This window comes from Mastacembelus armatus, chromosome 1, assembly GCF_900324485.2.
Source record: "Mastacembelus armatus chromosome 1, fMasArm1.2, whole genome shotgun sequence".
NCBI lineage: Eukaryota > Metazoa > Chordata > Actinopteri > Synbranchiformes > Mastacembelidae > Mastacembelus > Mastacembelus armatus.
Genome location: NC_046633.1, coordinates 15,745,933 through 15,771,850, shown reverse-complemented (window position 1 = coordinate 15,771,850; position 25,918 = coordinate 15,745,933). Strand labels below are relative to the sequence as shown.

The window sequence follows — 25,918 nt, the reverse complement described above, 5'->3', positions numbered from 1 at the left end:
CCTACAGTACTAAGACCACAGGCCAGTCATTCTCAACCATGAACATTGAAAACCTGTATCTGCTTTTCTTCCTGACTTTTCAAAGTGACCAACTTGTGCTTGCGAAGTTCAGTCCCTTTTGGAACTTCCTGGTCGATGTTAGCGTGGAGTGAGCTGAAGTGGCGCAGAAGATTTGAAGCTTTGAAATGACGCCTGACATATAAGGCAGAATGTCTTGCCATACGTTCAACAAAAAAATATAAATTCTCCCACTCTGTTAAAAACGTCCTGTGTTCATCTTCATATTTTCGTTTTGCTGTGCATTTTTTTCCTGCCATTTTGAGAGCGAACTTGACATAGACTGTTTACCTAAATGATCTTGCCCCTACTGGGAAACCTTGCGCTATTTTCATCTCACGCACATGCGCATTTGACGAAAATACCGTATTGAACTCAAGCGAAGCGAACACGCACATTAAAAAAAAAACACAAACACAAACTTCGATATGAACGTAAGAGCCGCATGAAACCAGGCAAAGAGCCGCGGGTTGGCCACTCCTGTACTATGAGATCTTTAAGGTAGGAAGGAGCTTGATCATGAAGGGATTTGTATGTGAGAAGAAGGATTTTAGATTCTATTCTGGATTTTACAGGGAGCCATTGAAGGGAAGCTAATATAGGAGAAATATGATCTATCTTGCTAGTTCCTGTCAGGCCTCTGGCTGCATTCTGAATGTTCAGGTACAGTAGGAGTGCCCACAGTTTCTGTTGTTTCTTTACAGAATCCTTTGGTATCATCTTTCTCCATATGCAGGACAGATGGGCGATTTGGGTGACACTTGGATATCCAAAGTGACGTTTATCCTGTTGTCTTTATCTTCATTGTTTATTGCAGTGACACTCGTGGCCAAAGTACCACCTTTTCTCCTCTGTTTTGTGTAAGTGGATCCTTTGGCCTGGCTCGCTGCAAATGTACCGTGAATATCTCAGTGGGACTGAAAGATGGTCGTTCTGAAACAATTTGGACTTGTTTTTCAATAAAGTTCATAAGGTCAACAAACACTACTCTGCTTCCTGTTTGTTCATGGATATCACATGCAACACTCTTCCACTTTTAGTTTCATTACAATAGTCATGAGGTTAGCTGGCATATCCAACTCTCATGTACTTGATGTGCTGTAATAAATTGGAACAGCCTCGAAGGAATAAAGCAAATGACTGCAGGACATTTACATCCTCAGGTATAACTGGGGCCAGTTACAGACTTTGTCCATGGTAGCAGAGGAAATTTTGTGTTCACTGCCAAAGTGTTCAACAAGGAGTACCTTTTCTCTCTGGTATCCTTGTTCAGAGGGAAGACACTGACAACTTTTTACAAGGCCTATTGGCTGCCCCCTGGTGTACTGTTCTTAGAAGTACAAGCAATCACTGAAGTTAGTTTTATTCTCAACACAATTTTCAAAGGTTCTCAAGAAGGATTTAAAGTGCAGAGGGTCACCATCAAAAACTGGTATATTCCTCACTGGTAGAGCAGATTTTGAATTTTGAGGCACTGTCCTCGACGACACTTTGATTCACGGCAGTCTTATTATCATTTAATGGTTTATATGAATGTTCAGCATTAGACAACCAGCTCTTTACATCCTCAATAAAGATGGAAAGAGCTGGACACCATTTTGTTTGCCTTTCCACCTCATCCTCTGGCAAATCCAGGGCTAAGAATGACTCATGTAACTACTGAGCTTCTTTAGAACTTCTTCAAGTTTAAGACGATCTGCCCTCTAGTGGTACAATAATATAATGCAAGTTTATGAATAAAATGATTCCTTATTTTGGGATGGTTGATTTTTTAAAATGGTGAATGGATCAGGCATAAAATAATTTTGAAGACACTTCTGACATTGTTTTTAATGGTGGGAGTTGAACATTACAAAGCAAGAGCAGATGTCATCATTCAGTCATTCACAATAATCCCTGATGAAACAACAATGCATTTTATGGCTTATGACAGCATGCTTTGTGAGTACTGATGATGACATTTCGGTTCACAGCAAATTTCCTCATGTCAGAAAAGTAATTCAGCTTTTCTCTGCAGTAAATTAAAAATAAAATGCTGGAAATAATTTTATGTTGCAAACAAAGGGAACAAAACAGTACAAGTCAAAAATATAGTGTTTCTACTGCCATTATAAATATAAATAGAATCACTGTTTTCAATACTTTGTGTTCCTAGTTCTGTAGTGGTGAAATTTCTGATAACTTTAACTTCTCCAGTGAACATGCAGGTCCAGCATGCGTCAACCCTTTTTATCTGAAGAAACACTGCAAGTACAACAGCTTATCCACAATAAGCTTCAGGTAAATCAGTTCACACGGTTTAGTTCACAAACTCAAATGAGAGGCTGCCAAAAAATGAATAGACCCTCTCATCCAACATATCATTTAAAGTCTATAAAAGCATATACACAGAGCCAAAAGTGCAGCATACTGTATTCCTGCAATGCTTGAGATATCCATGCCTATATTCAGTCACTGGTTTACTATTTGTTTTCCATACTGGGAAATCTGTAGCAATAAAGCACTTGGTGGATGGGACAGTGTACTCTAAGCACAAAGGCCTTCCTGGCAGCTGTCTTCAAAACTCAAACTGAAGTATGCAGGTTTCTATGAACTTAAATCTTGCACAACAAATGAAACTAAAGTGCTCAAAACTATATAATAACGCTGCATATATCTTTTGGGAAGTGGCACAATAACATCTATACCATGGGGATTCTGGATCTCAATGGACATACAGTACTTTACATTTTATGTTGCAGTCTGATACAACTGTTTAGACATTTTTTTCCTCAATCTACACTCAGAACCACATAGTGACAAAGTGAAAACAGAATTTTAGGAATTCCTATAAATTTATTAAAAATAATAAATAAAAAATATAGTATAGTATAGACAGTATAGTATTCAGACCCTTTACTCACTACTTAGATGAAGCACCTTTGACAGCAATTACAGTTTCAAGTCTTTTTGGGTATGACACAAGCTTTGCACATCTGGATTGATTTTCTGCCATTCTTCTGTGCAAATCATCTTTCCCTCAACCCTGACTGGTCTCGCAGTCTCTGCTGCTATAAAACACCCACATAGCATGATGCCACCACCATGCTTCACTCATGGGATTTCTACTGGGCAGCTGATGAGAGGTGCCTGGTTTCTTCTGGACAGTTCAATGTTGGTTTCATCAGACCATAGAATCTTGTTTCTCACAGTCAGAGTGCTTAAGGTGCTTTTTTGCAAACTCCAAGTGGCTTTCATGTGTTTTGCACTGAGGAGAGGCTTCCGTCTAAAGCCCAGATCAGTGGAGGGCTGCAGTGATGGTTATCCTTGTGGAACTTTGTCCCATCTCCACACAGGATCTCCACAGCTCAGTCAAAATGACCATCAGGTTCTTGGTCACCTCTCTTACTGAGGCCCTTCTCACATGATTGCTCAGTTTGGTCGGGTGACCATCTCTTGGAAGAGTCCTGGTTATGCCAAGAATGTTTTTTTGAAGCTTTCCCCAGCTCTGTGCTTATCAACAATCCTGTCTCTGAGCAGTTCCTTTGACCTCATGGCTTGGTTTTTGCTCTGATATGCATTGCCAGCTGGGAGGCCTTCTATAGAGAGGTGTGTGACGTTCAAAGTCATGTCCAATCAATTTCATTTACAACAGGAGGACTCCAATCAAGGTCTAGAAAAATCTCGGCAATGATCAAGAGAAATGGGAGACGTTGTTGCAAAGGGTCTGAATACTAATGTAAATGTGATATTTCAGTTTTACCTTTTTAATTCATTTACAAACATTCCTAAAATTCTGTTTTCACTTCGTTATTATGTGGCACTGAGTGTAGATTAATGACGAAAAGATTTTAAACAAAAGCTACAACAAAAAAAAAAAAAAGTGAAGGGGCTATGAAAACTTTCTGAATGCACTGTCTGTTATTACTAAAAAGAAAAAAAGTCACAACACTGTCATGCACTGGAGGTTCGGTGTTTCAGCTGGAGCTGTGGAAAACAGGTGATGACAAAGCAATGAGAAAACTTAGCAAACGTGCTATAAGGGCTGCACCACATTCAAACTATTCATTTATAAACTCATTTAATGCACATACATCAGCATACTTCAACTAAAACTATAAAATGGCAAACACAGCTTCAGGTTTGATTTGTATCAGTTGATCAAATCATTTCTCACTCTGGGTTTTGGTTTGTAAACAGTAACATTCGGTAACTCACTGCATACAGCCTGGGGAATATAAAGATATATAAGTATACTGTAAGTAAACTGCAGTGTTTCTTACCGTAAGATCAGTGGAACAGAAAGGTATCATGGTCAGTCGTGAACATAACATCTGTCTTTAAATGGATGAATCGACTGATTTACTTTCTGTATTGTATAGGAGTGTATGTGCTTGTGTATATGTATTAAAGGTCCACTACTCTCACATACAATTACGACTTTGTCTAAAGCAAAATCTGTAAACATTTCCACATTTCTTCCATTCTTAACATTCCTTACTTGCACAGACATACTATAGTAACTTGTTAAATAAATCAATAAATTAATAAACTTAATTGATAACACAGAATACATTCAAGTACATCAGTTCCTCAATACTGGAATACAAGCAGGTTCTGGTGCACCACACTGCTATCTGGTCGTTGGCCGAATGTTTGGTTTGTTGGCAACAGTATGTGCATATATTCAGTCACCACATGCACCTGAACAATCTGCACTGTTAACTGCACAAAAGTGCAAAGTGGCTCTAATGTTGTGAGTTTCTGTGATCATTTAGGCTGTCATGAACCTTGCAGGTAACCCACCTCCCCATTTACTGCCATTTGAAACATACTGACTGCCCCAGGTCACACTCTGTTTACATCTGCAGCAGCTGCAGTGTTGACCTCATGTATCTGTATCCACTCATAGTGCAGTGAGGGTGCGGAACAGCTGAGTGAGGCAGAAGACAGAGGCAGTAAGTGCGGTGCACTGTTTGGCCAGCAGCTTGATGCTTAGATCCTGGCAGCTGCGCTTGCTGCTGGCACGCTCTGCTGCCAGACAGAAGTCCCTGAATGAGCGGGCAACATCTGCCAGACCTGCAACTGCCTCTGCGTTCCTCCGGTCACACCTGTCACAACCAGAGAACCACAGGCAGATGCCTGCTAACTCCACCAAAGTCTGGAAACTAACTGCTAGGGAGTGAAGCATTTCCTCTGGACTTTGTTCAACCCCTACTACCTTCTGGCAGCTGGACATTAGCCGATGTGCCTCAATCTGGAGCACCCGCTTGTTCTCTGTGAAGTGAGCAGGGCAGGTGTCCCTTGGGTGTCGACCTCCATGACATGCCACAGAATGGTCAGCACTGCTGCTTTCTAGAATAGAAAGGAGCTGGTCCACATCTACACGGAGTACTTGGAAACCTGTTGGGGGTTCTGGGTATTGCTGCTGACTCAGCCGACTAATGGTGTCCTTGTGCATATGAGGCAGAAAACAGTCCGATAGTGGTGAAAGAAGAGGGCTGAGCTCAGAGGTAGAGGATGAGAGAAGGATAGAATGTGGAGAGGAGGGAGAGTGGGACAAGGATGTGGAGAGAAAGGAGGGGACAGGTGGAGAGGTCATGAGAGGAATACCTGCATCCGAAGTCTGAACCACATTGCTGCTCTGTGTGCGACAAGAGAACTCATAGATTGTCAACTCATCATCAAAGCTGTTCCCCCCACTGAAGCAATTGGTATACATTGTTGGGCAACCACAGGCATCCAGTGGTACCTGAACCCCTTCCACAACTGACTCACATCCAGACGCTAGTACAGAATTGCAGCCAAACTCAGACTTCAGGGGCGGGCCAGTCCCAACCTCAGCAGCAGTTTTTGTCTGGGCTGGATCCTCACAGATGGTAAACACCTTGCAGCCTGAAGAATGTGTTTTTGGTGAGTCTGAATTCTGCTCTGAAGATCTACAAAAACACATCAAAGGCCTGTCACTACTTGTCCATCTTGCCTTCTGTGATTGATTATAAAATGGCAGCCCTGGCCCATTTAGATTCTGAGTGGTCATCACTACTGGAGGGGGAATGGAAGGCGACTCGTTGCTTATTTTAGTACCTGCAATGTCACTTTGGGCTGTGAGCTCCTTTGATTCTGGACCATGTTTTATAGGCCCAGGAATTTCTATCCTTGGGCCTGACGTATCTCTTGGGAAGCTGTTTACTATGGATGCTGGAGGCTCTGTTATTGGTCCCGGTGTATTCTTGATAGATTCGGTGTACAGAAGCTGATTTTGATGTTGAGGTTTGGGCTCGGTCTGGACAGGCACTGGAGAGGTAACTTCCTTTGCCTCTGAACCTGAATGAAAAGTCTTTGCTGAGGATGGATCCACAAAAAACTCCCCATCCACCTCAGATCCTGTAACGATTGTATCCGAGTCATCTGAGTCCACTGACTCAGCGGCAGTGCCTATTTCAAAATCTATAGGTTGTGAGAGATCATGAACGTCTGTAATTTGGATGGTGATATCAGTGTTTTCCCTGCTGTTGTCCTGACTGTTGTTCTCAGGAGGACTCTGAGCTACATTATCCACACCAGCTTGGTTGACTGTTTCTTGGGAGCGTGATAAATAAAGGGGCAAGTTTTGAATCTTTCCCCTAAGTGTCGAGGCAGACAATCGGCCCATGATGCTGGGGGAGCAGGTCTGAAAGAGGAAGGGAGTTGGAGATGGAGGCTGTTTGGAGAGTTCGTGCACAGCTTTTACTGAGCTAGGACTAGCTAAACTATCTTTGCATTCAACAGTTGGTGGCTTGGTGGAATAATTACTGGGTTTATCTACATTTTGATTGGAGCATGAAGGATCTTCATTTGTAGCCACACTTTTCAATTTAGCACCTGAATCAAATGTTGGAGATGTGATGCTTGTTGCAGCTCCAAGCTTTAATGTAATAGAGTTTATAGCACGGGTATAATCAGAATCAATTCTTAAAGGAACGTCATTGTTCATAAGAGACTTGATACTCATTTGTGACTCAACTTTACCTGCTGTGGCTGGAGTAGGTCTGATGCTACGCTGTGTGGTCAAACTACAATCATCTTTCTTGTCACCTGAACAAGAATTTAAGGAATTACTCACCTCATCATCATCAAAAACATTGTCTGAATTAGTGCTATCAGTAACTTCATCGCTAGTAGTCATAGTAGAACTAATGCCAATAGTGTCTTCATCATTAATGGTTTTCACATGCAACTCTGCTTTGGTAGTATGGTTTTGTTTGCCATGTGGCATCTCCTCAAAATTAGAAAAAGACATTGTGGTTGAGATACATGTGTTTTCGCTTTGAGATTTGTGAAGAACTGTTAAAGGGGATGAAGGTGGGGGGGGTGGTAGTGAGGAGGACAGATGTTTGGACTTGTCATGCACATCTTCTCCTATATGCAGCTCTTCATAGGAGTTTAGTTCTTGGGCAGTTAGATGACATCCCAAAAATCCATTACTACCATTTTTATTTAAATCTATCAAACATGTAGGCAGCATGTTAGCTTCTGTCTGTCTTTCAACACTCTTTGAACTGGATCCAATCACCCCTTCGATACTCTTTCCTCGCATGTTTTCCCCTTCATTTTCCTCGTCAGGGACCTCTGGTAAAAACCTTGCTGTCTCCTCCTTCTGTACTTCCTCTTTCTCCCCACACATCTCCTCCTGTTCCTGCCCTTCCTCTTTTCCATCACCACACCGATCAGCACTCTCCTTTCCATCTGGATCCACTCGGCAGCGGACAATGGTGATGGTAGGACATGCATCCTTCACCCGATCTGTGACCGATTTAGATTCCATTGCGTCAGGTTCCATCTCCATTTCTTGCTTTCTGGTCCTGGAGAGGGGCTGTGGGTTTCTAGCCTTCTCATGAGACCCAAATGGGCCTATTACATGACAGCAGGGTTTTGACAGGATGGGTTTTGATTCAAGCTGGGCAGGTTCCCCTTCAGAGTGAGTCAGAGAGGAGACAGTAGGGCTGGGATTCTGCGTTTGCTTTGAAGGTTCGGGATCTAAACTGAGCATCTGGGCATCGCTGCCTTGTGCCAAGAGGTTTTTCCTACTGGAATCCAGGCCCTGCTTTGATTCTGCATCTGGTCCTGGATAGGACACCATAGAGGTGTAATTAGTTTCCATAAAGGAACGCCTTTTACGAGATCTTTTTCTGAGCTGAAACAATGTTTCTCTACCCCCTCCAATATTATCTCCTTGTTTTAGGTCCTCTTCTGCTTTTCTGTCCTTGTCCCTGTCTGTCATGGAGACTTTGATGTCACTGACGCTGAGTTCGCTGAGGAAGTCCAGTTTCATCTCTGTGCAAATATCTACAAGATAGCAACAAAAAGGATCAGTCAAATGTGTTAAAAACAGAAAAAGTAGCTTCTTATGTTCCAGAAAACTATGTATAGTACACAGAAGCAGAAAATAGACATAAGTACTCTAAATTAAACTCTAGTTTTGTATTACACTTATTTGAAGGTTTATGTCAAAGGTGACATGTTTGTTATGATTAGACATTTTCTGACAGTAATGTGTAAGAGTGTAGTTTCCATTAGGGATGGGGATGACAACTTTTCACATTTGTCCCATTGCAGCACCTGATTTCTAGAACACTGGTTGGTTCACTGATTTTTGTTTGTACCAATATATCCACTCTTAATGGTGTAACATCTATAATGGCAATACCAGTTACCAGCTTTGGAGATTTTTGATACATCACAGGGCAAATATTGAATATATAGTGAATAATTTTATGTGTGATCTATAAAGATGTGTGGGATTGACACCAATAATGCAACTACTGTAAATTCACATTTATACTTTCCACCACTTGACTAATACATTATCTTTTCTGACAGGACAGCATGGCTGCATTGAGCTCTTTAGGTTCTATTGGCTGAATCTTTATTGTCAGTAAGTCTGACAATAAATAAATGTTTTTACTCTGAGAAAGAAAAACCTCAGCCTTTAGATGGCAGCAGAAGCAGAATTTTCAGCCTCTGTGGTCACCAGAAGGCATAAAAATAAAAAATATATGTGATCAGCCTGACAGTAAAACTAAATTACCTTTTGGCAGAGCACCTGAGGTTGGGTCTTCAGGTGAGGTGAAGCGATCTCTGGCATCAAAGAACTCCTCATCAGAGCTGCTGTCTCCAAAACCAGGCGGTGGTTGGAGGATGGGAATTGGCTCCAGGTCTTCAGCATTATGCTCATCTCCCACTGCTCCAACCCAATCTTCTCTCTCATTATGACGCAGAGGGCGGGGAAGACTGCGAGCACTGTCAGGGGTGATGTTGGAACAGAGTTTGTAGTAGCAGCTTGTGTCGCTCTGGTCGAAGTTGAACACAAACTCCATGTGGGAGGATGGCGAAAGGGATAAAGCATGTTCTTTAAAACCACCATCCCCACTTACACTTCCTCCTTCACTGGCTCTTCTGACTGATTCAACCATTTCTTTCAACATCCTCCTTCTCCTCCTCAACTCCTCTTCCTCTTCTTCATCATCCTCGCTGGCCTCTGGAGGGCTCGGCAGGAAGTCCACAAGACGGGAGAGCTCAGCAAAACAGAGGGCACTGTCATCAGAACAAGGGTTATCTACACATTTTTTGACAGGGTGAAAGATCGGAGAAGTAGAGATGCTTGCAAGGAGATGAGGATCGGCTCCGTCACCTGATCTTCTACAACCCCCTTCCCATGAGTCTTGAGTTGTTGATTGGATAAGGGGGTGGGAGTGAGCTGGTGGTGGTGCAAGGAGATAAGACTGAACATGTCTATGAGAATAATGGTGAAGTTGAAGGGGAGTGTGGATGTGGGGATGAGTTTGTAAGGGAGCATTGGGGTGGATGGAAGAAGAGGAACATGATAGTAAATCATCTTCCTCCAGAGCATCAAGAGAGTCGTTGGAGGGGCTAGTGAGGACACGAGAGTCAGTATGACAAGAATCTGAAGCTTCTGATATACACAACTGCTCTTCAGCTGCATGCCACTCTTTTTTACCTCCGATCGCCCCTTCTTGTCCCACATTTCCCCCGTTTTCCCCAAAGTCCTGGTCTGCTATGTTGATTTGTATTTGTCCACCATCCTGCGCTCTCTCCCCTCCCCCCTTGTGCTCTGTGTCTTCATTCTTATCCTCTCTATTTTTATCTAGTGGGCACTTTTCCTTTTCAGTGTCAGCATCTTTTTCTTCCCTTTGTTTTTTGTCCTCAGTAGGTTTGTCTGCCTTTTCTTTGCAATCTTTCCTTCTCCTTCTGTCTCTCTCTTTTCGTTTTCTACCATTTGAATCTGATGAGGATCTCACACGAGGACAGGGATCTTCACTGTGAGACACAACAGTGACCAGTGGTTCCGAGTCCAGGTCTGAGGAGTTTTCTGAATCACTGCCACAACGTGACACATAACCTGTGAACATACATAAAGAGGAAAACAAACACCAGGTTTTGAAACCGACTAAATTAATTTATGCATCATTTTCTCTGTATATTACTCTCTATGTGTTGGTTATATATGTACCTTCTTCAGCAGAGACTCTGTGCTTCTTGGAGTCATTTATCCAGGGAAAAATGTTGATGTTGGGGTCAACAAACACTCGACAGTATCCTGCTATTAGGCAGGACATATCTTTGGCAGCCACTGACTCTAATAGTAATGTTATGGGCTTTGTGCAAGTGAGAGGAGACAAGATAATATGAGATGAGACAAGAAAAGAGAGGGAATGGAAAGACAGTTTCAGCAGTGGAAAAACACTACTTGCTAATTAGCAATTTTCTTAAGCTGTAAAAGAATTTTGGCAGGCATCAGCTTGATTTGTGAGCGTGCACACCTCTCAAGAGGTTAAGCTACCTGTTTCCATAGTGTAGGTGCATCAGAAAATTGCCAACTCACATAATTCTATTTGATATGTAAATGTCAGAAATATATCCTAAATAGACAAACTGCACCAGCAAAGATGTAAACAAATAATGCTAACTTGTGCACAGTAATATGAACCTGCTTTGTTGCAGTGTTGTAACATATGAAGTAATGTTGACTGAGTCAGTAAAAAGATATCAGTATTAGTAAAGTATCTTTAGTAAGTATCTTCGGTAAAGTAAGTAAGTAAATTAGTAAGTATCTTTAGTAAAAAGACAAAGTATTTTGTGTTCCTTCTGTATGTTAGCTGTGTGTATTCCTTGTCTTACCTTGATGTCATGTAGGTATATTTTGACCAAGCTGACTTTGTCAGATTCAGGCAGCAGCTCAATGCGTGTGATGCTGGTGAACTCTGTGAGGGTGGACAGGATGCTCAGCTTGTGGTTGACTACCTGGCTTACACCATAGCGTGCCCCCACCAACAGGGTCACCATTGATTCCCTGTCCTGGAGCTGAAGGTGACAAGAAGTGGAGAAAGTGTAGAGAAGAAGAGAAGAGACTTCAATCAACCATGTCTGAAGAGAAAGACGAATACATACAGAACACAGGTCAAAACCCTACCATCATGGTGGCACTAAAGGATTTCCCTCCAAATGACTTAAGATCACCCAGTTCCTCCAGATAATTGATCCGTGCTTGATCGACAGGCAGGCCCTTCTGCTTGGAATCATGCTGCGACTGGCTCCTCTTCATGTGGAAGCTGATGGCCTTCCTGAGATCTTTCTCTCGCATGTTCCTTAACAATGTGGATGACACAAAATTTTCTATGCCCCATGTCTTCCTGGATCAAAGAAGCAAAAAAAGACAAATTCATGTGTGTTATAGCTTATTGTTCGAATGATGTTTCATGTCTGTAGTGAGGTTTTCCATCCATCCAACTTCTACCACTTATCCCGGGCCGGGTCGCGGGGGCAGTAGCCGAATCAGGGATACCCAGACTTCCTTCTCCCTGGACACTTCCTCCAGCTCTTCCAGGGGGACACCGAGGCGTTCCCAGGCCAGCCGGGAGACATAGTCCCTCCAGCGTGTCCTGGGTCTTCCCCGGGGCCTCCTCCCGGTGGGACATCCCGGTGGGACACCTCCCCAGGAAGGCGCCCAGGAGGCATCCGAAACAGATGCCCGAGCCACCTCAACTGACTCCTCTCGATGTGGAGGAGCAGCGGCTCTACTCCAAGCTCCTCCCGGGTGACCGAGCTCCTCACCCTATCTCTAAGGGAGCGCCCGGCCACCCTGCGGAGGAAGCTCATTTCAGCCGCTTGTTTCCGCGATCTTGTTCTTTCGGTCATGACCCAGAGCTCATGACCATAGGTGAGAGTAGGAATGTAGATTGACCGGTAAATCGAGAGCTTCGCCTTCCGGCTCAGCTCCTTCTTCACCACAACGGACCGGTACACCGACCGCATTACTGCTGCCGATGCCCCGATCCGTCTGTCAATCTCACATTCCGTCCTTCCCTCACTCGTGAACAAGACCCTGAGATACTTAAACTCCTCCACTTGAGGCAGGATCTCTCCCCTGGCCTGGAGATGGCAAACCACCTTTTTCCGGTTGAGTACCATGGCCTCGGACTTGGAGGTGCTGATTCTCATCATAGCAGCTTCACACTCGGTTGCAAACCGCCCCAGCGCACCCTGGAGATCCTGGCTCGATGGAGCCAACAGGACAACATCATCTGCAAAAAGCAGAGATGAAATCCTGTGATCCCCGAACTGGACTCCCTCCAGCCCCTGGCTGCACCTAGAAATTCTGTCCATAAAAGTAATGAACAGAACCGGTGACAAAGGGCAGCCCTGCCGGAGTCCAACGTGTACTGGGAACAGGTCTGACTTACTACCGGCAATGCGAACCAAGCTCCTGCTCCGTTTGTACAGAGACCGGATAGCCCCCAGCAAAGGGCCCCGGGCCCCATACTCCTGGAGCACCTCCCACAGGATGTCACGAGGGACCCGGTCGAATGCCTTCTCCAAGTCCACAAAACACATGTGGACTGGTTGGGCAAACTCCCATGAACCCTCGAGCACCCTCGAGAGTGTGTAGAGCTGGTCCAGTGTTCCACGCCCAGGACGGAAACCGCATTGTTCCTCTTGGATCCGAGGTTCGACCGCCGGCCGGTAACAACAATTAATCCTTTAGTTTTCTGTAACGTTAGATCTGGAATATTTAATTGCTGCTAGTCTTCAGTTCGGTTCAACCCTATTGGAGCATATTAATTTAATTTCACCAAAGCTAAATACTGACAATTATACTAAGCATGTATGACTTTAATTAAACTGAACCTCTTCTGTTACATCACAAGCAGAGTCATTATGCAAACAAAAATACAGCTTGATGTGGTGTTGTGGTACTATTGTACAAAATTAGATTCTCTTCAGACATGGTTGATTGAAGTCTCTTCTCTTCTTCTCTACACATTTACACCTGTGACGTCATTAATGTCCCACCAACATGGAACCCCACTTTCCATATCTTTCTTGGGTAGGAGTAAATTATTAGTTAGTGGATATACAGTATCAGAAAGTATTGAGACCTCCTTCACTTTTTGTCAATTTTGTTATGTTGCAGCCTGATACTACAATTATTTAGAATAATTTTTTCTCATTAATCTACACTCACCATACAAGAATCACACAACCTGTGAAATTTAGCTCAGGTGCCTCATATTTCTCTTTATCTTTGCTGAGATGTTTCTAGACCTTGATTGGAGTCCACCTGTGGCAAATTGATTGGACATCATTTGGAAAGAAGACACCTCTCTATAGAAGGCCTCACAGCTGGCAATGCATATCAGAGCAAAAACCAAACCATGAGTTCAAAGGAACTGCCTGCAGGATTGTTGATAAGCACAGAGCTGGGGAAGGCTACAAAAAAAATTCTGCTCCAGTGAAGGTTCCCAGGAGCACAGTGGCCTCCATAGTGCTCAAATGAAAAAGTTTGTAGTCTTCCAAGAACTGGTCTCCCCAGCCAAACTGAGCAATAGTGGGAGAAGGGCCTCAGTAAGACAGGTGACCACCAACCCGATGATCACTCTGACTGAGCTCCAAAGCGCGTTGTGCTTTAAATATAATTTAAAATGTGTATGTATGACTTACGTGATCGTCTTCAGGTTGGTCTTTGGTGACTGTCCACAGCTTGCCAGCCTCTCCTGGATGTGCAGGGCGGCAAGTCGCAAGGCAGTGTTACACCTCATTTCTACTGCAAAGCGCTCCTGCAGAACATCATTCACCCCCTAACAAACATATGCATGCAGTTAAGAAATCACTGAAGTGTTGGAGAACTTCATAATATGTGAATATGACAGAATCAACACTAAATGAAAACATTTGTTTTTCATGGAACAATAAAACAAGGGAAAAATGGGGTGGTTAAAAAGTCTGATCATTTACATTTACATTATGAAAGTTAGGTGAAATAAAAAGTGCAAACTGGTATTTATCTGTGAATCAGAGGTTTGTCAATGTACTGTACCTGCAGGTAAAGGTACTCAAAAGCAGTGGGATCCTCATGCAGCAGAGTTTGGAGGTTTTTGGGCATAAAACAAACACGGAACAGACACCTATAGTCATGGGCCTCTTTCTTTTGGACCACCTAGAGATACACATGCACACCATGCTTCAAACATATACTTTGAATGCTTGTAAAATCTTTAGTTCTATTATAGATGAAACTCAATTCCAAATGGTGCTGTGGTGTAAAAATGCCCATTTGAGGAGATGTGTAAAATAGTGTGTGTTCAGGAGTGTGTACCTGCTGTATTCTCTCCTCATCGTGTAGCAGCAGTAGTTTGCTGATGCTGTGCTGCTGCTCCAGGACCAGGGAGAAATGTTCAATACAGCTCAGAGAAAGTTTTTCCCTCAGTGTCATCACAATGTCCTATTGCAAGAGAAAATCACACATTGAGAGAAAACTCAGCTTTAGTTTTTAAATTAGAGTATACACTGAAAAGGATGCAAACATATTGTCTGACTATGGTTATGCTTAAATATGGAAAATACTACAGGCTTGATTACATCACATTAACATTGTCGAATACAGGCTCATTGACTTGATGCTTTCAATCAAAATATTTTGACCCTCTAAGCAGATGCGCATGACAAGTGTTTTTTGACTTTATTAGGAATCACAGGAATTTTTTCTATTTCAATATCCCTGCATTTTACCTTGACTGTGGTGCTAGGCTCAAATTTGAAGGCCTTGGTCTGCCCATTCTCCAGATACACCTTCAGAACATTTGGTAAGAAAAGCAGCGAGTTACCCTGCAAACCATACAAAATCAGGCTCAAGCAAGGTGTCAGCTGAAAATCAGAAAATCTGCTGGTTTATACAACAAATAACAGTCTGGCAGGTGTATTTGCGACTTTTGAGGAAATGCTTAATGTAGATATACAGATATTGTGGGTTTAAAACAATTTCAAGGATTTGCACATTAGAAATTGTTACAGAAAGACATGAGCATCAATTCAATTTCTATTCTTCTTAGGGTGCCTTTCTTCACATCATATCTTCTAGCCTGTTTCTGTCTGCCAGGCTTGTTTAGTGTTAGTAAACCATATTGGCCTGCCTCATTCGTATGATTATTGAAAGTGTTTCTCTGCTCTCCCACTTTGATCAAATGCACCACTGATGTCTGTATGTTTTGAAGTTCAAATGGAGAGCTTTCCAATTTTAGACAACCCCTCCCTTGTATCTTCCATTTCTCTTGTTTTCTCTCCCTTTTAACAATGGCTACCCACCCACTGTCACCCTCCTCTTTCTCTCTGTCTTTTCACTATCTCCTTCCGCCTCTCTCTCTCTCCATAATCTGATGATTATTGTCTTGTAATCACAGACATCAGGACTGATATTGATCTGTGTTTTTTCTGTGATTAGTAATGGCCACTCCAGCCTCTGTGGTTTTCCTAATCCAGCTAATTGCACATCCGCTGACAGGATGGGAACTGACCAACAAGAGCCAGGCTTATGAGAGAAAAACTGTACAATAAGGTAATGGAAAAATGAGTTTCAATGATTGATTATTCTTACTGATTATGATTTTTATTGTTTCTCACCGTATTCTTGGTTTTTCAGGTTTAACGGGTTTTCATTTACAGGTTGATTCACAGAGTTCACCAAGGCTCATGTTTTTTTTCATAATCATATCTGATGTTTATGTCCTTTTTGCCCTAATATAATCTGACACTAAGGGACACAGTGTTCTCAAGGATGTTAGTGAGGAGTATCTGGGAGAAAGGTTCCTTAGCACACTAGCTGTGAGGAAGGGACACACCTTCATTCGACACGGGTTAACTGTCGAATGAGAATATATAGTTTGAGAATATAGCCTTATTAGGGAATCACTTTGTAGAACAATAGGGAAGTACAGACGTAATTATCTGATTATGTGAATGATTATTTGCATTTACTTTGCATGTCTGTATAAGTAGCGGCCTCAGCCTAATAGGAGCTGAACAACAGGGGAAAAACTGAAGAAGACTCTGATCAGTTGTGTTCTATTCTGTTTTGCTCCTTTCTTGCAAGAAATATATTCTGAAAAGACAATCTATCTGCACTCTATTGCTCATCCAACAGGTTTTGCCAAAACAAATATGGATAAACAGTGACCAATTATAAACCATCGCTCCTAATCATAGTGAAACAGTAAGACTAGTGATAATTCACATTTTGTTTGTTGTATCAAAATAATTAAAATTAAACATTTTTTTACTTTTATCATATGCAAACTGTGTAGTCTACCAGCTATTATGTCACGCTGTTATACTGTATATTATCCACTTACATGACATACCCAGCCATGCCATTGGCACAGAGCTGGGGAAGGCCATTATCTATACCTGCTTATTCCTATTTAGGGTCACAGGGATCTGCTAGAGCCTATCCCAGCTCTCTACGTGGCAAAAGGCAAGGCTAGTCTAACATCTTAATTTGTTTATTAATTTATTACAAACGGGTTTACTCCATGTACATTGTCAAAGTATGGGAAACATGTTTTGATCTTTTCCTTATTAACATTAACCAGGGGTGTCAGTGAAAACTCTCAGTTGTCCAGGTGAAGTCATCTAGAGGCGCTGTCCTGAGGACACAATGGTCAAATGGGTAAAGAACCTCTCAGATAGGGAACTCTCTCAAGCAGAGAGATGTCTTAGCTAAAAGGACTTAAATTGCCCAAATGTGTCTGTTGTGAACTTTATCACAGCCACAGAATCTGAAATTTGCAACAATGGCTTATTTGGTACAGAAGCAGAAGAAGAACACTGTCTGAAAAACACTGCAGCACTCTGTAGTTCCAAGCTACCACCATCCAACCTTACCACCCAGGAGAGTAGGGCCCTGTCATCCCTATCCAAGGATGAGACTATTACCATCCTGCCTGCAGACAAAGGGGGATCCCACAGTGGTCTTGACCATGGCAGACTATCACAGAAAAGCAAAAAATTAAGAAGGAACCCACCAGCACCTACAAGAAAAAGGTGATTGTTTAAAACAACTGCCATTGACAGGGCTACCTACTGTATCCAGGGAAGATCACTGCATGGGCTCCCCAAGATAAACAAAGAAAGAGCCCACCCTCAGGCCCATTGTCAGCAGCATAAATTTAGTGACATAACATTGCCAAACACCTTGACACCATCTTAGCACCACTGGTAGGTCATACAGATAACCACATCTGGAATTCAGAGGAATTTACCTACAACAACAAAGCTCTAAAAGTGGATACAGATGAAACAATGGTATCCTTTGATGTTACATCCCTCTTCACTAGCATCACCACCACCAATGCTCTAACATCTGTTTGGAGAAAAGTAAAAGAGGACAACACCCTCTCTGCCAGAAGCAGCCTCAACCCAGACCAAATTTGCCTCTTTCTGGGCTTATGTCTGAACATCACATACTTCTCATGCAGAGGTGAATTTTACAGACAGGAACACGGATGTGCCATGGGCTCCCCTGCATCAGCCATTGTTGCCAATCTGTATATGGAAGAAGTGAAAAGAGCTCTGAGCTCCTTCACAGGGATGGCACCAACCCATTGGTTCAGCTATGTGGTTGACACCTGAGTGAAAATCAAAACCCGGGAAGTTCCAGCCTTCACAGATCACATTAATACAGTAGACACAAACATCAAATTCACCAGAGAATACTCTAAAGAGAACAGGCTATCCTTATTGAACTGTGAGGTCATCAGGTCTGATAGTCATCAGGTTTTTGAGCCACAGAGCAAGCAACACCCCCATCTCTATGGAGGCCAAAAGGAAGGAGGACACACACGAAGGCTTTCAAAATGGGCTTTCAATAAGGCAGCATCCACATCAGGCAGGAATACAAGTGACAAAGCTGAGACTCAAGATCTACAGAAGAAAAACTTGGTCATTCCTTATGTAGCGGGTGTTTCAGACAGGGTTAAAAGGATTTTTGAGAAGCATCACTTATCGGTTCACTTCAAACACACTGACATACTGAGACAAAGACTAGTTCACTCTAAAGAACTGACATCAAAAAAAAAAAAAAAGAAAAAAAGATGAGCAATGTAGTATATGCTGTCCAGTGTAGGGAAGAATGCTCAGAAATCTACATTGGAGAAACCAAACAACCACTTAACAGGACAATGGCCCAGCACAGGAGGAGCAGCTCCTCAGGACCACAATCAGCAGTGCACCTCCCATTAAAGGACATAGGACACTGCTCTTTAAAGACAAGGATGTACATATTTAGGACAGACAAGATAGATGGTTTGAGAGAGGCGTCAATGAAGCCATAGGTGGAAAAACCTTCCATTAACAGGGGTGGAGGGCTCAGATATAACTTATCTTCAATCTAACAAGCTGCCCTTTCGTCTGTTCCCAAGAAAGGGACAATTCACATATCCTTCTGGGAGGACACATTTACACCCAGTTTGTGGATCAGAGGGGTCACATAAGTTGACCATTAGATCCTAACAGCCTTTATTTGTCCTCACTTCCACTGATCACCTAATGAACCTATTCAGGCTAGGTGCAAAGTGAAACCAACTCAGGAGTGTAGGTCTAACAGCTCTTATCCCCTTTACATAGTTCACCGATTGAGCCTATTTAGGATGGTGGTGGAGTGAAACCAACCTGTAAGGTAAATATGAGTTTCCTACCATCTTTCCCTCAGACGGAAGAAACTACTTGGATCAGTGGTGAAACGTTTCAACCTAAAAATCTAGAACTCTAACTGCCAGCCTCTAGATCAGTGTTAATTTCGTTGACGAAATCTTTTTGCTATAATTTTCATCAACATGTTTTCACTGACGAAAATAAATAAAAAATTTATAAAAATTAAGTGATGATGATGAAATCTATAATTAAATTATATAGACATTTTCGTTAACTAACAAAAACTAGACGAAAATGTGAGTGAGGGACGTCTTTGGAAAAGATCCAATCAGAATTAATCTTCTTAGACACACACGCACATTTGAAAAGTAACTGATCCCCCTAGTGACGAGGGATGCGTGAGTACACGACATCATCATAGCCTGCACTGGGTTTGTGTCTGACTTAAACTATAATGAAATGGAAACAGCTGGAGAAAACAAAGAGAAGCTATATGGGTCAGTTTCATGTTTGATGCAATGGCATTACTGCTAAATATATTTTGGAGTTGCACTTTTCCTTTAAAGAATGAATAATGTCATATGCAGGTTATAAACAATGCATATCTAACTTTTGGTCTTTTATGGAGAGGCCATATTCCAAATATTTAATGAACATTGTTTTTATTTACTTTTAATTGAGAATATATTTTGCACATTACAATAGTTTAACAAAATTTCATTAAAATTAAACACAATATATGTTAGGTGTCTAAATCTACAGTAGTTTTAGTCGACTAAATTCTTATGCTATTTAGTCGACTAAAACTAGACTAAAACTAAAACAAAGCAGATGACTAAAATATGACTAAAACTAAAATTGCATTTTAGTCAAAAGACTATGATTAAAACTAAATTAAAATCTGCTGTCAAAATCAACACTGCTCTAGATTACCCTGGGTAGCATATTTTGAAAGACTAATATCCACTACCATGCTCCCAGTTTAGAATCATGCATTACACCACTTCTATTCCATGTACACTGATAAATAACCAACAGAACCAGAATGGATTGATCTTCATGTGACATTAGAATGTTTATAAAGCCTAAGACCTATTAAAACCATGCTTAAAGATATTGTAGATGGTCGTGACTGCTGAATTCATTCATTGATTCAATTTGTTACAACATGCATGTATGCTACATGGTTTCAAGTTTTTAATGCATGTTATAAATATTAACAGTATCAGTGAAACACTACCAAATAGATATTAAGCTAACACTGAAGGTGTTATAGCCAGTTTTTAGCATTAATGGAATAATTTGCAAAACATGTTCTCACACCACTGACCCTAAAATAGGAATAAGTGGGTATAGATAATAGATGGGTGGATGGATGGATGCTCTCACACATACCTGGGAGTGTCCGTTGACTTCCACCTCCTCAGCAAAATGAACTTTCACTGGGTTGGACCTCAGCTTGGCCCTTTTCTCTGGTGTAATGAATGATGATTTTGGTCCCTGAAAGGAGTACACATCATTACATTATTATATTTATATAGGAGCAGTATATTTATATAATAATGTAATCAGGACTGAATGTGATGCAGATAGAGTATTTTACAGTGAAATGATACATATGAAGATACTGAAACTATACACCATCAGCTGCACTTCATCCAAGCATTCGTATGCATTTAAATAAATCACATTTTATTGTGTAATAAGTTGGGTTAGGATGACTCTACATCATGCTCAAGAGTAAAGATTGCAGCTAAAATCAACTTGTTTTCCATATAGCAGTTGGTTTTTTTGTCCCTTGTTACTAGACCAAAGAAAAATTATTAAAATATATTGTATGGATTATGGTATGAAAAAACAAATACACAGTGCTGATAATGAAATGCATAATCTTAATGTATATACTAATGTTAACATACATATGTTAACTAATATGTTAACTAATGTTAACATATACTGCACAGAAATGTTACCCCCAGGTACCAAAGTGCATGCTGCAGACTGGATAGCATAGAATATTGCAGAAAGGTAGAAAATAGTCATTAACAAAAGTAAAATGAGACAAGAGACTGTGATAGATGTGTGCATACATTTTTAAAAACACATTAATGGAGTAATAGCAATGCTATCTCACTGTCAATACAAGAGAAGCATCCAAATACATTTAGACATTTTGCAGTTCTATCAAGGGATGTATTTATAAGTGATATACATAATTCATTCATAGTCATCTTAAGTACAGATGCTTAGTAAAAAAAAGATAAGCAGATTGTTGGCTTCATTACTCCACATCTAGTTACAGCTGGTGCATTGAGGCACCAGAAGACACTGTCAAACAATCCTCCTGCTCTCATACAGTATAACTATCTGATTATATTACAAATCTTCATCACCTACACGTACCTTTGTTTAGAACTCTTTTGATGTATTTATAACCATCGACATGCATGTCAGAGATGAATATTTTGCTAATGTAGTGCTAATGCTAACAATTCCCTAGAGCTTATTAATGATTTCTTGGAGTAGCAGTGAGCTATGAATCAAATGATAAAGGTGCTTCCATCAGCAGAACTGCTGATGAGAATCACTTAGGAGTAGCAATTTATTTACCGATCTACTTCAACTAAGCACAAACACATACATTAGCTTCACAGATACAGATTAAGGTGAGCAATGTACGTACACACACATACCGAGAAAATCACACACAGATAGTGTATTGTTTATCTGAGTCTGTGTTGGGAGTACCAGGGGTGTAACATGTTGTCATTAACTGTAATGTACTGTAGTGGTGGAATCTTGGTTATAGGATTGTTGTTAGTGATTATGCTTGACCCTAAGCCTGACTTGCTGATTAATGGGTTTGTTTAAAACAGCATTTCAAATCCTGAACATACACAGAATGAGGTCATGTGTACATGTTATGTGCACGCTTTTGTGTGTGTATTTTTACAACCTAACAATAACAGGAAACAAGAAACGCATCAACTTAATCTGCAGTGCTGCTCGAAGACAACCAGCTATTATCCAATTACGTGTCCATCAGTGTAATGTCATGTGTAAATGTATGTTTCTGTGATGTGTATACCTACATATACGTGATCAGCTACAGTAAAAGACTCACCTGCATTGTTCTGAGAACTGTCACTGTCAACGTATCTTGACACTCCCTGAAAAACATGAAAGGGAAGGTCATAATAATGTGCATTATTTATTACAAACACTATTCGGTAGTGTGTTAACCAGTAATCATTCTGTACATGTGTGTCTGTTTGTGAATGCAACTGTCAGTGCAGACCTGATTATTTCAGCAGCTTGCGCTGGGGTCAGGTCATCGACAGTAACGTTATTGATCTTCACAAGCTGGTCGCCAGGGACGAGCCGACCATCTGCAGGACCACCTGCACACACAAAATGTCCTTGTTTTGTCATGCCTAAGGGTGTGCAATCGGCCTGCATTCATACCGCAATTGGGACTGATGACAGGCAATAGCTTGTATTCTTGTAATCTCCTTTCATCTCACGCTGATGTATAATTTTTCACACCACTCTCCAAACCTAATCACTCCACCAAAGGAAGACCAGATGTATAATCAATGTACATTAAATATTAGTTATATTAAAGATAATTCTATTAGCATTTCACATTCTCCCTTAACAATGAAATAAACTAAAACAATTACAAAAATTTGGAATGAGACCAGCATGACACATTCACTAATGTAATGCTGATCTCATCCCAATTGTTTCATAATATTTCACAGTATTAAATGGAGACAGGGCATGAGGCATTTCTATTGCTTTATGTCATTTTGACGAATACTGAAAACATTTGCTTTTATAGAGCTAATTTGTACACACACTAAAAAAAACAATACAAAAAACAGCAAAGTTTCGTCATCACATAGGTATCAAAAAGATTATTAAATGCTTTTCAGTATTGTGCTACAAGTTATTACTGTTTCATCCAAAACATATGTGGACAGATGTTGGTGACACTGATAATTCTGAAAATGCTTTTTAAATAAAGGATTCATATTTCATTGTCAAGATTCTGCAACACATGCCAAAGAGAGAGAGGAACAGTAGAACAAAGGCTCAGTGGGGCCACTGGAGACATGAGCAACAGTGTGTACGTGCATGCATGTGTGTGAGTGCAGGACAGACAGAGGCAGATGGTGACAGAGCAAACCTGAGCCAGACAGGAGAAAGCGAGGTAATCTGCTCTTAGACATCAAGGGGATTCAGAACCTGATGGCTCTGCAGCTCAGCAACAAACTACACTTCAGAGTACAAATATAGGCAGAATACAATATACAATATTAAATGACTTTTAAAAAACATTTTCATTTTTAGTTTTTTAATGTTAATTAGGATTATTACTATCTATATATATATATATATATATATATCTCATCGGCGCTGCAGAAGTGAGAAGTTGAGGAGATCCTTTGTTCCCACAGCCATTAGACTTTTAAACAGTAACTGTTGATACAATATTTATGCTATATATTATGGACTGAGTGCCTTTATCTGTTTATTGTATATAGTGATATTTGTGTAAAAGTAAATATAAGAGCTTCTGGACAATAGGAATAAAGTATCCATCTATATTACTGCATTTGCATATTTCCTATCTGCTTTACAGTTGTGTTTATTTATTTTTCTTGTCAATGTCTATGATAATGAACTGTTATGTTGGAGGAAAATTAGTGATGGACTGTATGACTGCAGCTCTCACCACAGAATAACTGCAGCACAGATATCAGGTTAGTGTGAGCATATCAGAAACCACATGTTTAAGTTTTACATTTTGAGCAGGAGGTGACATGTCCACCACCTGGTGTTGACAAACCCTGAGGTCTCTGTAAATTGATTTGGAGGGCTTTTTCATACTGAGTCACACTTCTCAATCACCCCTTTATCTGTATGTATGGCCCAGCTCCTTTGCTAAGACTACAATTAGACCCCTAACCCCAGTCTTACCCTACTACACAACAGAAAGCTCATTACACATGATGGGAAGAGATTTTTAGAGGTAGTACACAACCTGGGAGGAAATACTGCCTGAAAGACATTATTATAGGCAAAACGTCTTCCTCTTGCTTTGCCTCCTCATTATACTGAAGATGCATCACACACAGACCACCCACACAGAACTTGTGTCTCACAGTGTGTTTCCTCAGTTAATGTGATTTTGTGGGCATGTATGCAGTATCAGGCCCCCTTAGAAGCTCCACTTTTTACAGTTTATTTTGTACACTGGCCAGAGGGCCGCCGGTGTCAGACACAGCTCCATTATTTAATTTGTAGAGCAGACTTTCTCTATGCAAAACATCAGCCTTTTTCTATAAACAACAGGGTGAATGGGGCAAAACATGTTCTCAGCCTATTTTATATTTGATTTTAGCACCATGCTTGTTGTGCAGGTGGCACTGACAAAGCAGACCAAAACACTGCAGACACTGGCAATGGAAACTGGCTCTTGGCAGACAAAAAAGGGGGAAAGGAGCCTGAGCTGGCACAGGGCAGATGAGAGGTGCCAGACAGACATACAGTAGTTGGTCTCAGTTAAACATGCAGTGTCAGCAATGAAACCAAACTCCCGGATACAGATTTGTACTGTTATTCCTCTGCTCATGAATTATCCACAGTGAGAAGCACTGCATTAGTCTGATAGTTGAGTGCGACATATTTATGTGAATAGGAACCATGTATAAACACAGTAAGGTTTGTGGCTAGTATCTGACAATCTTGGCTCAGTGATCAGCTTTATAATTGTTCCTCAGATACTCAGCTGACATATGGACTGAGCATTTCACTAACTACTTAATATTTTCAATCACAAATGTAATATATCTGTGGGGGCAGTGATGTAAGGGCTAGCACTGTCGCCTCACAGTGAGGAAATTCTGGATTTGAATCCTGCTCAACTGAGACCTGAATAACAGGAATAAGCGGTAGATAATGAATGAATGGAAAGCTTGTCGTACCTTGGGTTACCTCCTGCACTAGAATGGGGGACTGGGAGGATAGAGTAAGACCATGAGAGTTGAGGTTTGGGTCTCGTTGAATCTGAATGTTGAAGCGGAAGGGGTAGTTCCTCTGATCAGGGCCACTACACTCTGCTGTCTTCCCATCACCTGCAACCCGGTCTCTGAAGAGGAGCAAGTGCACATAAACAAAAAAATAGATTCAGAATGCAATCATCATATAATATTTCCATAACATAGCACACGTAAAAATTCTGATGTCCAACTTAGATGTCTCTTGGGGGGGCATAAGTAATATGGACATTATCTCCATATTTTCATGCGGTCCATGAAATGGTGATTTACCTGCTGAGAGAGTGAGACCTGCTACCCAGGTCTCGGGACCGTCTTAGCCATCGTCCCACCACCTGCTCCACACGGCTGGCCCTACGTGATGGGGAACGGCTCCTATCCTGCACCTCCATTTATCTAGCAGCAAGGAGAAAAAAAAAAAAATCCAAGAAGTCATACTTACAATGTCTCACCATAAACAAGGCAGTATTAGTGTAGCATATTATAATGGTTTGTGGACAACAGAAAGTGTGAAGCATAAGTAAATCAACCCAGCCAGGTGCAAATTCCAACTCCTTTTATCAGAATACAAAATGTAATTGTAAGAGCCTGAAATTTTCAGCGGTTTAGTGAAACAGTAGATACACAGACAAACAGTGGGACTTCTGGGTATTAGACATGGACTGAAGCCAACAATGATGTCATTCATCATGGCTTCATGCAGCTTAATAGGCTGTTAGTCAGAATTATGAGCCAATTGCCCTAGCCAAGACCCTCATTTCCAATAATGATGGTGTCTTCTTTAAATGGGTCTCTGTTGTGTTTGTTTTGTTGCAGGTGGGCACCATAAATGA

The 25,918-nt window shown here is 41.2% G+C and overlaps 1 protein-coding gene and 1 long non-coding RNA gene across 2 annotated transcripts; one reads left to right on the top strand and one right to left on the bottom strand.

Moving 5' to 3' along the window:
* Nucleotides 1-430: 430 nt before the first annotated feature.
* On the top strand, nt 431-1,044 carry LOC117152693 (uncharacterized). The gene is made up of 2 exons (XR_004463157.1): nt 431-558; nt 762-1,044. It is a non-coding gene; the product is annotated as an uncharacterized LOC117152693 (long non-coding RNA).
* A 3,898-nt stretch (nt 1,045-4,942) lies between these two features.
* Nucleotides 4,943-25,477, bottom strand: frmpd1a (FERM and PDZ domain containing 1a). The gene is made up of 14 exons (XM_026303944.1): nt 25,359-25,477; nt 25,014-25,177; nt 22,319-22,421; nt 22,145-22,190; nt 20,416-20,520; nt 15,106-15,201; nt 14,693-14,818; nt 14,414-14,533; nt 14,038-14,174; nt 11,510-11,729; nt 11,218-11,400; nt 10,550-10,694; nt 9,107-10,438; nt 4,943-8,364 (listed from the first exon to the last, which is right to left on the bottom strand). The coding sequence occupies exons 1-14, from the start codon at nt 25,475-25,477 to the stop codon at nt 4,943-4,945; spliced, it is 6,318 nt and encodes a 2,105-aa protein (XP_026159729.1).
* Nucleotides 25,478-25,918: the final 441 nt, after the last annotated feature.

Bases quoted from the DNA above. Each gene is read 5' to 3' on its own strand.
- frmpd1a (XM_026303944.1), bottom strand. From the start codon at position 25,477: ATGGAGGTGCAGGATAGGAGCCGTTCCCCATCACGTAGGGCCAGCCGT. The intron at 22,422-25,013 runs GTACGACAAGCT...TTGTGTGTGCAG, and splicing joins AGTGCAGGAGGTAACCCAAG to GTGGTCCTGCAGATGGTCGG. The intron at 14,534-14,692 runs GTACACACTCCT...GTGTATCTCTAG, and splicing joins ATGAGGAGAGAATACAGCAG to GTGGTCCAAAAGAAAGAGGC.